Here is a 12,435-nt window from a genome sequence, read left to right on the forward strand (position 1 = left end):
TTTCTAAGAAAATTGAGATGTATATGTATGTATATATGTATGCATGTATATGTATGTATGTATCTACAACTCTTTTTTTTTAAAAAAAAAAAAAATATTATTTTCTTAATTTTTTCGAGTCACTAATATGTTTTCATTCATTGACTTGTAGGTTCTATTCTTTATGATTGAAGATTTTGTAAGATATCATTTCAATTAAAAATACTTTCTGAATATAATTTATCAAAGGGAGATGGAGCTTAAACCTACTCCCATTCTCTTGTTTAATTAATTATTAGAGGGAGAAGTATCCTATTTTGAATAATATGGACAAGTGAAATTGATGCCAATTGCTTGGTGGGTCCAGTATAAAATGATTAATCAGGGAAATTGCTAAATCTAATCATGATTTGGGTCTTAGAGCTAGTTAGAAGAATGTCCTTTCAATGATCAATAATTGTCATTATCCTCAGATTTTTTTTTTTTTTTTTTTTGGAAAATGTCATTATCCTCAGACTTGGAAACACATATATATGAATAATAACGTAGCACATGATAATTATGTTTTTTTTCAGTAATATCGAAAGTTTTTAAAAAGGGCAAGGCATGTTATTGAGTTTAAAACTTTAACCTCCTTTGGTATGGGATAAATAACACAATAGCTACATTTTAATAATATAGCATTATATGATAAAACATAATTAGTCGAATTCGAGTTTATTTTATCAACCTCGTTTAGTAGACGAGCTGAGCTTGCAAGTTTCATTATCAAGTTAGCTCGTGAACGTATTCAGCAGTAGTAAACGAGTTGCAATTTTTTTAATTCACAATTATAAATAAGCGGAATTTGAACTTGAAAATTTTTAAACAAGATGATCGGTCATAAATAGAATTATTTTAAATTATTAAAAATTAACTTAATATGTTAATAAATATTGAATTATTAAAAATTTTATTTGTTGTTAAAATTTTAATATGTTGATTAAGAAAAGAATTATCAGAAATTCCTAATATCTTGTATTAAAATTCAAATCTAAATAAAAGATGTTCCTCTTTCAATTGTATAATTCAACTTTTGCCCTCTTAAATTGAACAATGAGTTGTTAACTTATAGTCTATAGTAAAAAGAGATTTCTCACAACAAGAAACAAGCATTGTTTGTATTGCTATTGTGTGAATAATGTTTATGGTATATTTCTGGGATGGTGTAAGCAAGTTGATGTTAGCGATTCGAGCCAAAGCATGGTGTAAATGAACTGACGCAAAGAAGTATACCTATTGATGTAAATGATATGGAGGAGATTTTGTTGACGCAGACCAAGATGCGAAGGATAGCAGTGAGGTTGGAACGCATAAATGTAGAGCTTGATTGCCTGAATTTGATTTTGAGTGTGTCTATGATATAGGCATGACCGGTTTGTTGAACCGCCGGTTTCGGTTCTGTACCGGAATCGGCAATTCAAAATTTTTAGGATGTTGAACTTAAACCGGCTCTTGAACCGATGGTTCCGTTCTAAATTATATATGTATTATTTTTTTAAAAAAAATAATAATTTGGTTCTAAATTATATTTTTCTTTCGAAAAAATTAATATGAGTTTAAGAAATATTAGTAAATTTTATTTTAAATAACTTTTAGAAACCTCATACTCATATATAAGAAATAAAATTAATTAATTTTATAAAATAATCAAATAATTATCTTTTTATTTTTTCTAAATATTATTAATTAAATAAACTGAGAAAATTTTGAAAAATACTTCAAACAATGTAATTTTGAACGAAGTAAACAATTTAAAAGAAAAAAAAATGTTAAACTCCCATTTGTATCAAACCATATAATTCTAGACTAAATATTTCACTTTTTTTTTAGCATTTTACTTTTTTAGATTTTTAACCTTTAAGCAAAGAATATTTAAAAAAAAAAATTAAGTAAAGCGTATGATATGGTAAAAGATTATTTAGACTTTTAGAGGTGTATAGAATATGTTAAGTGATTATAATTTTAAAAATAAAAATAAAAAATTTCTAGTTCGAATCGAATCGGAACCAATAGTTTCAGGCTGATTTAAATTCAGATTTTATCATTGAAATCGATCAGAAAAGATACGGTTCAAATCGATCTTAGTCAATCCAGAATCGAGAAAAATCTTAAATTCAAAGTGGCATTCAAAACTAAACTTCTTAGGCTTCCATCAGTATATTACACACTAAACCCCACCTTGAAGTTAAAATTAGGGCTAGATTTGGGTTGGTTGCCATAAATAGCCCTGCAGCTACCGAACCCTTGCCACATGGCGCCCCCATTTGCTTCATATTTTGACTCTAATTTTGACGAATTTAGCCTAGATAGGCCTTCTAGACCTCATTTTTTCACACCCTGATTGCTTCGGTTGTATTGACATTAAAAAACTCTCTTCTCTCTCCAATTACAGTTTTTTTTTTCAATTTTTAAGCCTTATCCTAATTAAGTTTCTTTAAATTAATTAGACTATCACCACTCGAAAACATATTAATTGATTTTTCAAAATTTATATTTATTTTCCAATTAATTAATTTTCTTTAAATTAATTAATTTTACTCTCAAATTAATTCATTTTGACACCCTCCAGCCTAGGTAAGAGAGAATTGAGATTTGGCCGAATATTTCAACCAATCCGTAAAGTCTCAAGATCCACAAGGTTAAGGTATGTTTCCATAAATCTTAAATCTCTCTTTTTCTATCCCTTATTCACAAATCTGGCCTGTGAAAACATGGTAAATAAGACTAAAATCAATCAATAGAACAACATGATTTTGATTCCAAATCTAATTATGGATCTAATGGATATGCAAATAAATTTTGTGATTTTTTCCTAAATTGCAAACCAAATTAATAAAAATCCCCCTTCTCTTTTCTCATCATCTTTTATTATTTGTGGGATAATTTTTATTATTGTCATTAATATTGGAGTAGTTAATTATTATTTTTTTATTTTTATTTGGAGATGTGTGATTATCCTAAATCCTTATCAAGAGATTAGAGACAATACTCTCTAATTTAATTTGAATTATTTTATTGCTTTATTTAATTATTGATTATTTTGTTTATAATATTTTTTATATTGTTCATGCATTATTTATATACTCATGCATAATATTAATTGTTCATAAAATTATTTCCATTGAATCTTGTTTTAATTTCAAGCTAAACAACTTATTTCTTTTATACTAAAAACCTAGTTCCTGAATCCTCTATGGTTTCAAGTTCTAGTGTAGTTTTCTATTGGATAATTTTTTTTTCTCAGAGTTAAATTGGGGATTTTCCTTAAGTTTTCCCTTTTATAATTAAACTTGAAATGGCGACTCCCTCTTTCTAAAAGCAAATCAAGTTAAATGGGCTTTTCCATGTGGTTTTAATCCAATTGTGTTTCAATTTCTTTAATTGAAATGGTGTTCAGACAAGATCTCACAGGAAAGTGATTATCCTCATTGCATGGCCTGTCCCAAATATTTGAACTTAATTGCTTCTGACCATCCCTTTCATTTTGTTTCCTATCCGCACTGTGATCAACATTGCTAAGCCATACTTCATGGTTTTCAAAGATTACACCTCTTATATTCTATGATTCTTCAAAGTTTTCTAGTATTACATCACCTACATTTAGTGATTCTTCACCCAAAACAACATCTTCAATCTCAGCATCTACATCAGTATATTTTGCACTTAATCCAACAATATTCTCCACTTTAGAATTTTTTGCACTTAATCCATCAACATCGTTCACTTCAACCTGAGAATCCACAACAGTGACATCACTAGTTCTTGCCATGCTACTATGCCCTACTTGGCTTTGTAAATGAACTACCGCATGCTCAAATACATCTTCAGTTTGATGATCCAATAGCATAGGACCATTATTGTCATCAACTCGACTAAAGAAATCATCAGACATCACTACTCAAAGGGGAAATCTTACTGATGTGTAAAATGACTACGGCAATATTCTTGAACATTTCCAGCATAAAATTTGTCTTCATCATTCTCTATCTTAATATTCTGACCATAGATGATATCTATGTTACTAGTCTTTATTTTGCACAGCTAACACACCAGTTATAGCAGAATAATGTATGAAAGTTTTTCAGGGTGGTCAACTTTATTTATGGTACCCTATTATCCTTCGTATAAGACCTCAATCACATACCATGAAAGAAGCATGATAATTTAGCGTCTTGAGATGCAATTTATCATATAGTCAGTTTAAGCGTTCAACTACTTATCCAATGAATTATTACTCAAAATGATCATAAATTCCCAATACACTAATGAAATCGAAGCATAGAGTTGCAAATGTGTAATCTAGTCTTTATATAATGCAATGAGACCATGATAAAGGAAAAAATGAAATATTCAGGATAACTATGACAAATACGTCAACTTTTATAAAAAAATCACCTTCAAACAAAGAAAAGACTTATGAACCTTAGGGAACAGAGAACCAAATTAACTCGTCCACTTCTTGCAACCAACAATAGCAAAGATTCGAAGTAAATCCTTTATGAAAATTCAAAGAAAAGCATTTTTGAAAGAACACAACTTGTGTAAGTCTAAAGGATGTTTCATTTTCCATTCACAATAGGAGCATGGTTTTGTTTTTTTGTACTCAAGGGTTATTTTATCTTTTTTGCTCTCTTTTAATTGCAAAAATCATTGATTTTGGATGAGATGACCTTTTAATGAGATGAAACCGAACGTTCAGTACTAAATACCTAATATAAAATATACAAGGATGAGAAAATTAGTTTTGTAAAAACTCAGGGTTTAAATAATTATTTTCATTCAAAATTTTAAATTCATAGTTTTATGATCATTTTATTTATAGTTACTTAATAATAATAATTTTTTAAACATTATTAAGTATTGAATTAATATTTTTATTTATACTATCCTTTTTTATGTTATGTGTTTCACGTTGATTATACTCGTTATATACTCGTTCAATTTTTATGTCATCTTTTACTTATTATTTATACTCATTTTTATTTTTTAATATTAAATATTGTATAATTTTTATCTTATATTATTTAGATTTTATAATGTTAAAATAAAATTTCATATAAGATTAACGTGAATATAATGATTAATTAATAAAACAGCAGTATGTATATATACACACATTTTATCTTAATTTATAATGTCATTTGTCTAAAAATCATTATAACTACAATATCACATAATAAATATATTTCAATATATGTAAATACATAGATATAAGAAATATTACATATATTTTTAAAATTAAAATTTTCTAATCTTCGTCATCCTATACACATATATTCATTTTATTTAGAAATAAATTTTAAAAGTTAAAATTTAAATTTTGTATATTTTATTCAAAATTTTGTTATAAAAAATATTTTTTTTTATCTCTCTCCTAAATAAAATATTTTAAATTATAATTAAATAGAATCAAATGTTTAAAAAATAAATTTATAAAATAAAATATAAAAATTTTCAAATGTTTCATATATGTTTATTAAACAAATAATATGTTCATACTGCTTTTCTTTTAAAAGAAAATATCATTTGTTATATTAAATATCCAACGACATTATCTCTTTGAGAAAATAAATTTATTTTGATATTAAAATATCATTTCTTCTAATAAATTTTTTAAAAGACTGTTGCTCTAATAAATTTTTTAAATTGCAAACACTTCCTCATTTTTAATAAACCCTTAATTTAAGTTATCTTTAAATACCTATTAATCAAACAATTAAATTACTTAAATACAACTTTTAAATAGTTCTATCAAACACTAATTATTTATTTTTAAATTAAACAAACATTTTAAACCGAAAGTTAAAAGCAAATAGCCAACCCCCCTGCCCAGACAATGCTTCATTCGTAAACATTGAAAGAGAAAAACTAATGAACAAGTTCTCGACTGCAGATGCACGGAAATACCAGAATAGGTAATCAAATTTGCAAGATAACACTCTATGTATCACGAAGAAAAATACGTACAGAGATCTTTTACACCTAAACATAAATCAGATTAACTATTTGTATGAAAAAAGAAAAAAAAAATGATGTCTACTGCAAAAAAATTCTCAAAAATAGAACAAACTACTAAAGGAAATTTAGAGTTCTGGAACTAAATCATTATCTATAACAAGGAAGCTCAGGAATGGGGTGAATCTACTATTTCTTTCTCTTCGGGAACTGTCTTGAAATCTATTCTCCCATTTCAGAATAATCCCATTTCCATTCCAAACAAGAAGCCTGAAAATCTAATCTTGCTTATCTCCAGGTCTATATTTGATGCCTTCAGCTTCAGAACTAGAGGCATGGTCAGCCTCATCTCGAGTACCGACTCTAAGCGGTTCCTCTTTGCCAATGGTTCGGATAAGCATTAACATTGCAACCATAAAGATAACTATGTACACACTTCTGATGCCAAATAGTGAACTGATATAACCCATAAACGACGGACCACTTATTTGTTTCTGTATTGTTTCTCCTTTTCTGTATCCTTCAAGAAAATATGAGATTTGAGATGCCTGGTCCTCCTCTTCAATGCTTTCCATACCAATAACCTGCATCATAAAGAACAAAACATAAAAGCGTTAGTACAAACACATTTTTTTTTTTCTCTTTTCCTATATTAGATGCACATGCCAAAAACATTGAACTAGTTAACAGCGAAATAGGCTATTTAAAGTAGCAAAAAGGAATGAATATAGTATTGCAATAAATTCGGCTCTAGTATTATAGTAAACATATACAAATTATTTTTCTTGAATGAAGAGAGAGAATAAGATGGAAAAGTCCAAGTGTAAGAGAAATAAGTAAGTTCCTACAATCTACAGAGAACAGATCTTCCTTCTACTTTCCCAATTCGAAAAGTAATTTCCAGTGACTTTCACATGATAAAACAAAGCTGTGATTTCCATTCTCTCCTTTTTGCCTCCTCTCTTTCCACCATGCAGATGAGAAGTCCTTTTAATTCTAAGGAAATTAAATGGGAACCTTCAGACCGTATGGTAAAACCAGAAGACATCACTTTGCAAATACAATAGCCTAGATCTGCAGAGATCCTCCACTAATGACTGCTAATTGTTGTTTCAATAAAAATTCTAAACCTTGTAGCCACTAGACATCTATCATTGAAAAACTAAAATGATGCAGCAGCCTAAGTTCTTAGAATTCTCATTTAATTTAGGTTTTATTCACAAAAATATTTTTGGAAGAATGACCTGCATGAAACTGAGTACCCTGATTCAGCCTAGACAATAATTTCTGCTGCTTATTTCAGCAAACACTTCCACCACAATTAGGCCTGGCCAAAGTTCCGGAACCAGAACCAAATCAGCAGTTCTTGTTCTCCATAGTCGGAACCAGAAGCGTAACCTTAACAGTAAGGTTCCAAGCAATTCTGGCTGGAATTATATTTTTAAAAAATTTTAAAAATGAGTTAATTCTTCAAGACTTATCAATCTTTCAATTAAGCAAATAAACAAATTAATAATGAGAATAATTTAATTAGAATAAATTAAAAATAATTTTATTTTTTTTAAAAAAATTAACAATTATTATGATATTATACATTCAGTATTCTTAGTGTGATTGTGATATTACATATTTATTTATTTTTTAAAAGTAATATAAGTAATTGGTTTTCACCTAATTAATTATTTAATAAATTAGAACTAGCCATTTTAAATATTTTTTTTCTAATTTTCCTAATAAAAAAATTAATTTCCAGGCAGGGAGATTCCTGCCAAGGTACAATCCCAATTCCAATTATCATAGAATTGGAATCAAAACTAGCTCTGGTTCTGGTTCTGGCCAATTTGGTTTTAATAAGTTCAAAATCAGTGCATTTCTGGTTCAGAACTAGAACCTTTGCCAGGTCTAATTCGTCTACAAGGTCAAAACAGCTTGTTTGGTTCAAATTTCATTCATTAGATCATTTTTCTCAGAATTTAACAGTATCATGTATAAGGATATCTCTGAATATCAGATGATGAAACGTCTCCATTGCACACAGCAAACCCATACTGATCTAAAATGCATCTCATTTAAGGCTGCAGATATAAATAATGCATGTCTTTGAAACAGAAAGAAGTATGACAATTAACATATGTTTCAATATCCTACATCTAAGCAATAAAAGATGATTATATCATCATTTATACATCATATTAATCAATGTCAAGAAGAAAGTATAAATAAACTGGCTTATATTATGTTATATATAATCAACAATTACTTGTGGAATGTACTAAATTCAGGAACAAGAATTGAAGTGTGATTTTATAACCATTACTTACCAAGTGATACTCCTCATTATATCATCATTTATGTATCATATTAATCAACGTCAAGAAGAAAGTAAATAACTGTTATAATATAATCAACAATTACTTGCAGTATGTACCAAGTTCAGGAACAAGAATTCAAGTGTAATTTTATAACCATCACTTACCGAGAGATACTCCTCATTTCCATCCCAAACAACCATTTTCGGCAGTTTTGTCTGCTTATTACCACCAAATGAATCAGTAAAGTCATCCCATTGTTTGACACCAACATAACCAAATACTAAATCACGATTTGCAGATGCAGCAGCTTTTAGTAACTTTATCAGTTTTTGTGATTTTTCATCGGATTCGTCTTCCAAGATGGTCAAGACAATTTTCCTCTCATCATCTTTCAATATCTTCAGCGTGTCATGGTTCATGGGCACAACTGGAGGAAGAAAATTTTGTTTTACAAAGTCCTCCAAAAATTTCTCTGCATATTTAACAGGAGGAATGTAAGAATTGCTCACACTAATTTGACCAACGAAGAGAAATAAAACAGGTATAACTAGAGAACGAACAGAAACATCTATGCTAAAGCAAATGAAATTTGGAAGCGACAGAAAATATAGCATGCTGATCAACTCAAAGCTGAAATGACTATGGAGTCAGTTGAGACGTTTAAGCTCAATTAGTTAAATTAATGAGAGGAATAAATATATCATCGAGAGTTCCACCTTAAACTTCTTGGCTTAATTGATGAGATTAATGAACAAGCTCGTCATGAGCTTATCTGAAAGTTCTCCGCAGCATATTTAACCTCAACTTAGCAAAAATAGCTGCTGAAGCATAGCTCCACTTCAGCCTAGCTGGTTATTTTGACCATAGATGTAAATTTTTCTTTATCTTCTTCTATTCCTTTTTTTTCCCTTTTTTTTCCCCTCAAGTTCTGAGGTGTATTTCATGTATAAGAAACATCATGAATTTTAAAGCTATAATTATATCCACAATGGTTTATGCGTAAAAAATTGAAAGAGAAGTAAAAATAAAAAAAAATAAAAAAAAAAAAAATTTAAGAAAGAAAGTGATGATTTATCAGAATCTAGACTCTTTTCAACATTGTATCAAGTTTTTATCATACTCTTTTCAGTTAAAAAAAATTCAATAGATTGCATAGGTAACAGAAGCACTAAAAAGTCAAAATTCGATAGATTGCATAGGTAACAGAAGCACTAAAAAGTCGTTCCTAGTACATATAGAAGGCTGACTCAGTTCCACCATGATTCTTCAACCCATTAGTATCAAGTATAAAGGCCGTCTTTTTTCTTTTTTCATTTAGATTGACAAAGACTTCAGTTGGATTCACCATTTGGTAGTATTTGTCATTACCTGCAGAAGCAAAGTTGCAAAAAGATATAGAAAGCATACACCGATAGAAAAATCATATCCAGCCACTGAAACTCCCAATAAGTTTTATTGGAGGCAAACTGATTGATAATTAACTCGGTTATTGCCAATTTCTGTACAAGATTCATTTATGAACTTAATGTAAAGGTTAAGCCAGCGTTCACAACTTCTAGTTCTAGTAATCCTAGCCTGTTGTTCTACTTAACCTCTTCCTGATTCCTCAGCTTAACTGATTCCAAGATGAATATGTCAGCTAATAATGGTGTTACAATTTGATTCCCAGCCATATGCTGCTCCCTGAGTTGTTCTAAATTTCCTCTGATCCCCACTTTGTGCAGTTTATATTAACTTATTAAGCAAATAACACAACGGGGAAAGTGACTGACACCAGACAGCCCAAGCATAATCACACACATGCAACATGATTGAACCTTCCTTTTACTTTTTTTTTTTCTCCTTATTTTTTCCTCTTTTCTATCCCTAATTCCATTCCTCTATTCTAGCAAATGGAACCTAGATCATAGTCAAGTACACAAATATCGAGGGAATGAGGTGTCAAGCAGAAACATGAAATAACCAAATGTTAATGGTCAAATTCTAAGAAGAAAATGCAGATAATTTATCGGCATAGAGAAAAAAATTATATATAAATGGTTGGTTCCTGATATATGGATATAACTAACCTTCAAAGGGGCCATAAAAGATGCTTTGCTCATTATAACTTGGATGAACAGATACCAAAGCAGGAACCTTGTCAAAATCATATTGTACCATGATATCCTCAGAAAAATCATTTGCCACAGAAAACCAAGCCTTTTTCTTATACTTTATGCCCAGTGTTGATATTGTTGTCTCATTTAATCCAAAACCTATAAATATTGGGAAGAAAGTGCCAGCTGCTTCAGCAAATTCTCTGATAGCAAAGTCTGAATTAAGCACAGCGACATCAGGAGCAACAAATTTCTTCAAATAACGAACAAGTAACTCTGCCTTCCTCGGTCCATAGTAATCCACAGGAACGCCATGCATAAAGATTTTCAGGGTAGGATACCCACTGCATCAAAGTAAGCACAAATATTTCAAGAGAATGCTAAATTGAAATAAGCATATCTGAGATTCAACATTCAGAATAAGCACAAAGGTAATTATCATAGCACTCGATTATCAAGTTGAAAAAGGAGTTGTGAACTATCAACTGGAATGAAACAAAAACTAGTGCATACATACTCTAGGTCATATTTGCGAGCAAGACGGGTATACTTGTCAGCATCTACTTTTGCTATCACTATAGGTTCCTTCAATTCAGCAAGAACAGGGGCAGCAGCATCTAACTGCAACAAAAGAATTAAACCAATACATAAAAAGGAGTTCCAAAATCAACAATATTTCGCAACAAAAAGCAAAATGAGAAGCTATAACTCTACTAACAAAAAAGCTAAAAGCCAAATTTCTAGATGTATTTTAACCAAACCTCACACAATGCATTCACCTGAATCATATACAGTAGCCGCACTTCCCATCCCAATATCAATGCCAACAAGCTCACTTTTTTGTCAACTTAAACTATCAAATTACTCGGGTTATAATGATACAAAACAACTAGCATCACTGACGCCTAGTGCCAAATAACTAAAACCAAAGTACCTATTATTACAGTTATATATATAAACCAGAATCAAAGAATCTCACAAGCTGAGATGAATTACAAACATGCAGACAAATCTTCAAACCAGTTCAACCTCTGACAATCTTCAAAAAGAAATTATAATTTAGCATTTTAACCAAATTTCAACAAACTATTCCTCAAAATTTACTAACTTAAGATTGCCAAAGCGGATATTCTATACAACATCTATCTAAATCTGACCCAATTCATATGAAATCTCACTTCAATTGTAGCAAATACATGACCAATAAGATAGGGAAATGCATAACCGAAATTGAGGGCAAATCAAAACCAATCAAAAAATTTTCAACGTACCTCAGGAGCGAGACGCTTGCAGTGGCCGCACCAAGGAGCGTAGAAGTCAACGAAGATGAAATCGAAGGAGGAAATGGCCGAATCAAAGTTTGATTCGTCGAGCTCCAAAACTTTGCCATCAATCTTGAACTTTTTCTCGTCCGATTCTGATGATTGTGAAATTGAAATTAGCAGAGCCAAGATGGAGAGTGTTAGAACCAATACTCGGATTTTCATTTTTCTTTTCACAGTTACGATTTGTTTCTATTGCTATTGCCGTTTCGTTTTCCCTGTGTAGGGCTTAAAGAACTCTATTTGGTGACTAGAAAAACGTATGGAAATGTTTGAATTTTAAAATAATATCATCTTCCAGCTTTTTTTTTTTTAATAAAAATTTTATTTGAGCACTACCTTTCAAAAAAAAAAAAAAAAAAATTCAAAATGCTAAATCGAATGGAATATATATTACTCTCTCAAAGTCATTTTATTTGCTTGTTATTCCTTATTTGGATGTCTCAAAATGCTTACAAAATTTTTAAATTTTTATATATAAATAATTATTTTTTTCATAATAATTTTTTATAATTGTTTATTAAATAAACGGTTTTTATTAATATCTTAATGAGTTATTAAAGGTAAAGAATGATAAAATAATTTTTATTGACTAAATTCTTAATATGCATGTTTTATCAAACTATATAAATAAAATGGAACAGATGAAATATTTAAAATAAAAAAGTAATAATTTTTTATTAGAAAAAATAATTATTTCGTTTTTAAGTTTTGTTTTTTTCTTATTAA

At 29.4% G+C, this 12,435-nt stretch overlaps 1 protein-coding gene across 1 annotated transcript; it reads right to left on the reverse strand.

The window, feature by feature from the left end:
* Nucleotides 1-5,937: 5,937 nt before the first annotated feature.
* Nucleotides 5,938-11,968, reverse strand: PDIL5-2 (PDI-like 5-2). The gene is made up of 5 exons (XM_089726268.1): nucleotides 11,656-11,968; nucleotides 10,902-11,005; nucleotides 10,358-10,728; nucleotides 8,453-8,760; nucleotides 5,938-6,560 (listed from the first exon to the last, which is right to left on the reverse strand). The coding sequence occupies exons 1-5, from the start codon at nucleotides 11,869-11,871 to the stop codon at nucleotides 6,255-6,257; spliced, it is 1,305 nt and encodes a 434-aa protein (XP_089582394.1). The 5' UTR covers nucleotides 11,872-11,968; the 3' UTR covers nucleotides 5,938-6,254.
* Nucleotides 11,969-12,435: the final 467 nt, after the last annotated feature.

This window comes from Jatropha curcas, chromosome 9 (assembly GCF_041381405.1).
Source record: "Jatropha curcas cultivar XTBG-Jc1 chromosome 9, XTBG_Jcur_1.0, whole genome shotgun sequence".
Classification (NCBI taxonomy): Eukaryota; Viridiplantae; Streptophyta; class Magnoliopsida; order Malpighiales; family Euphorbiaceae; genus Jatropha; species Jatropha curcas.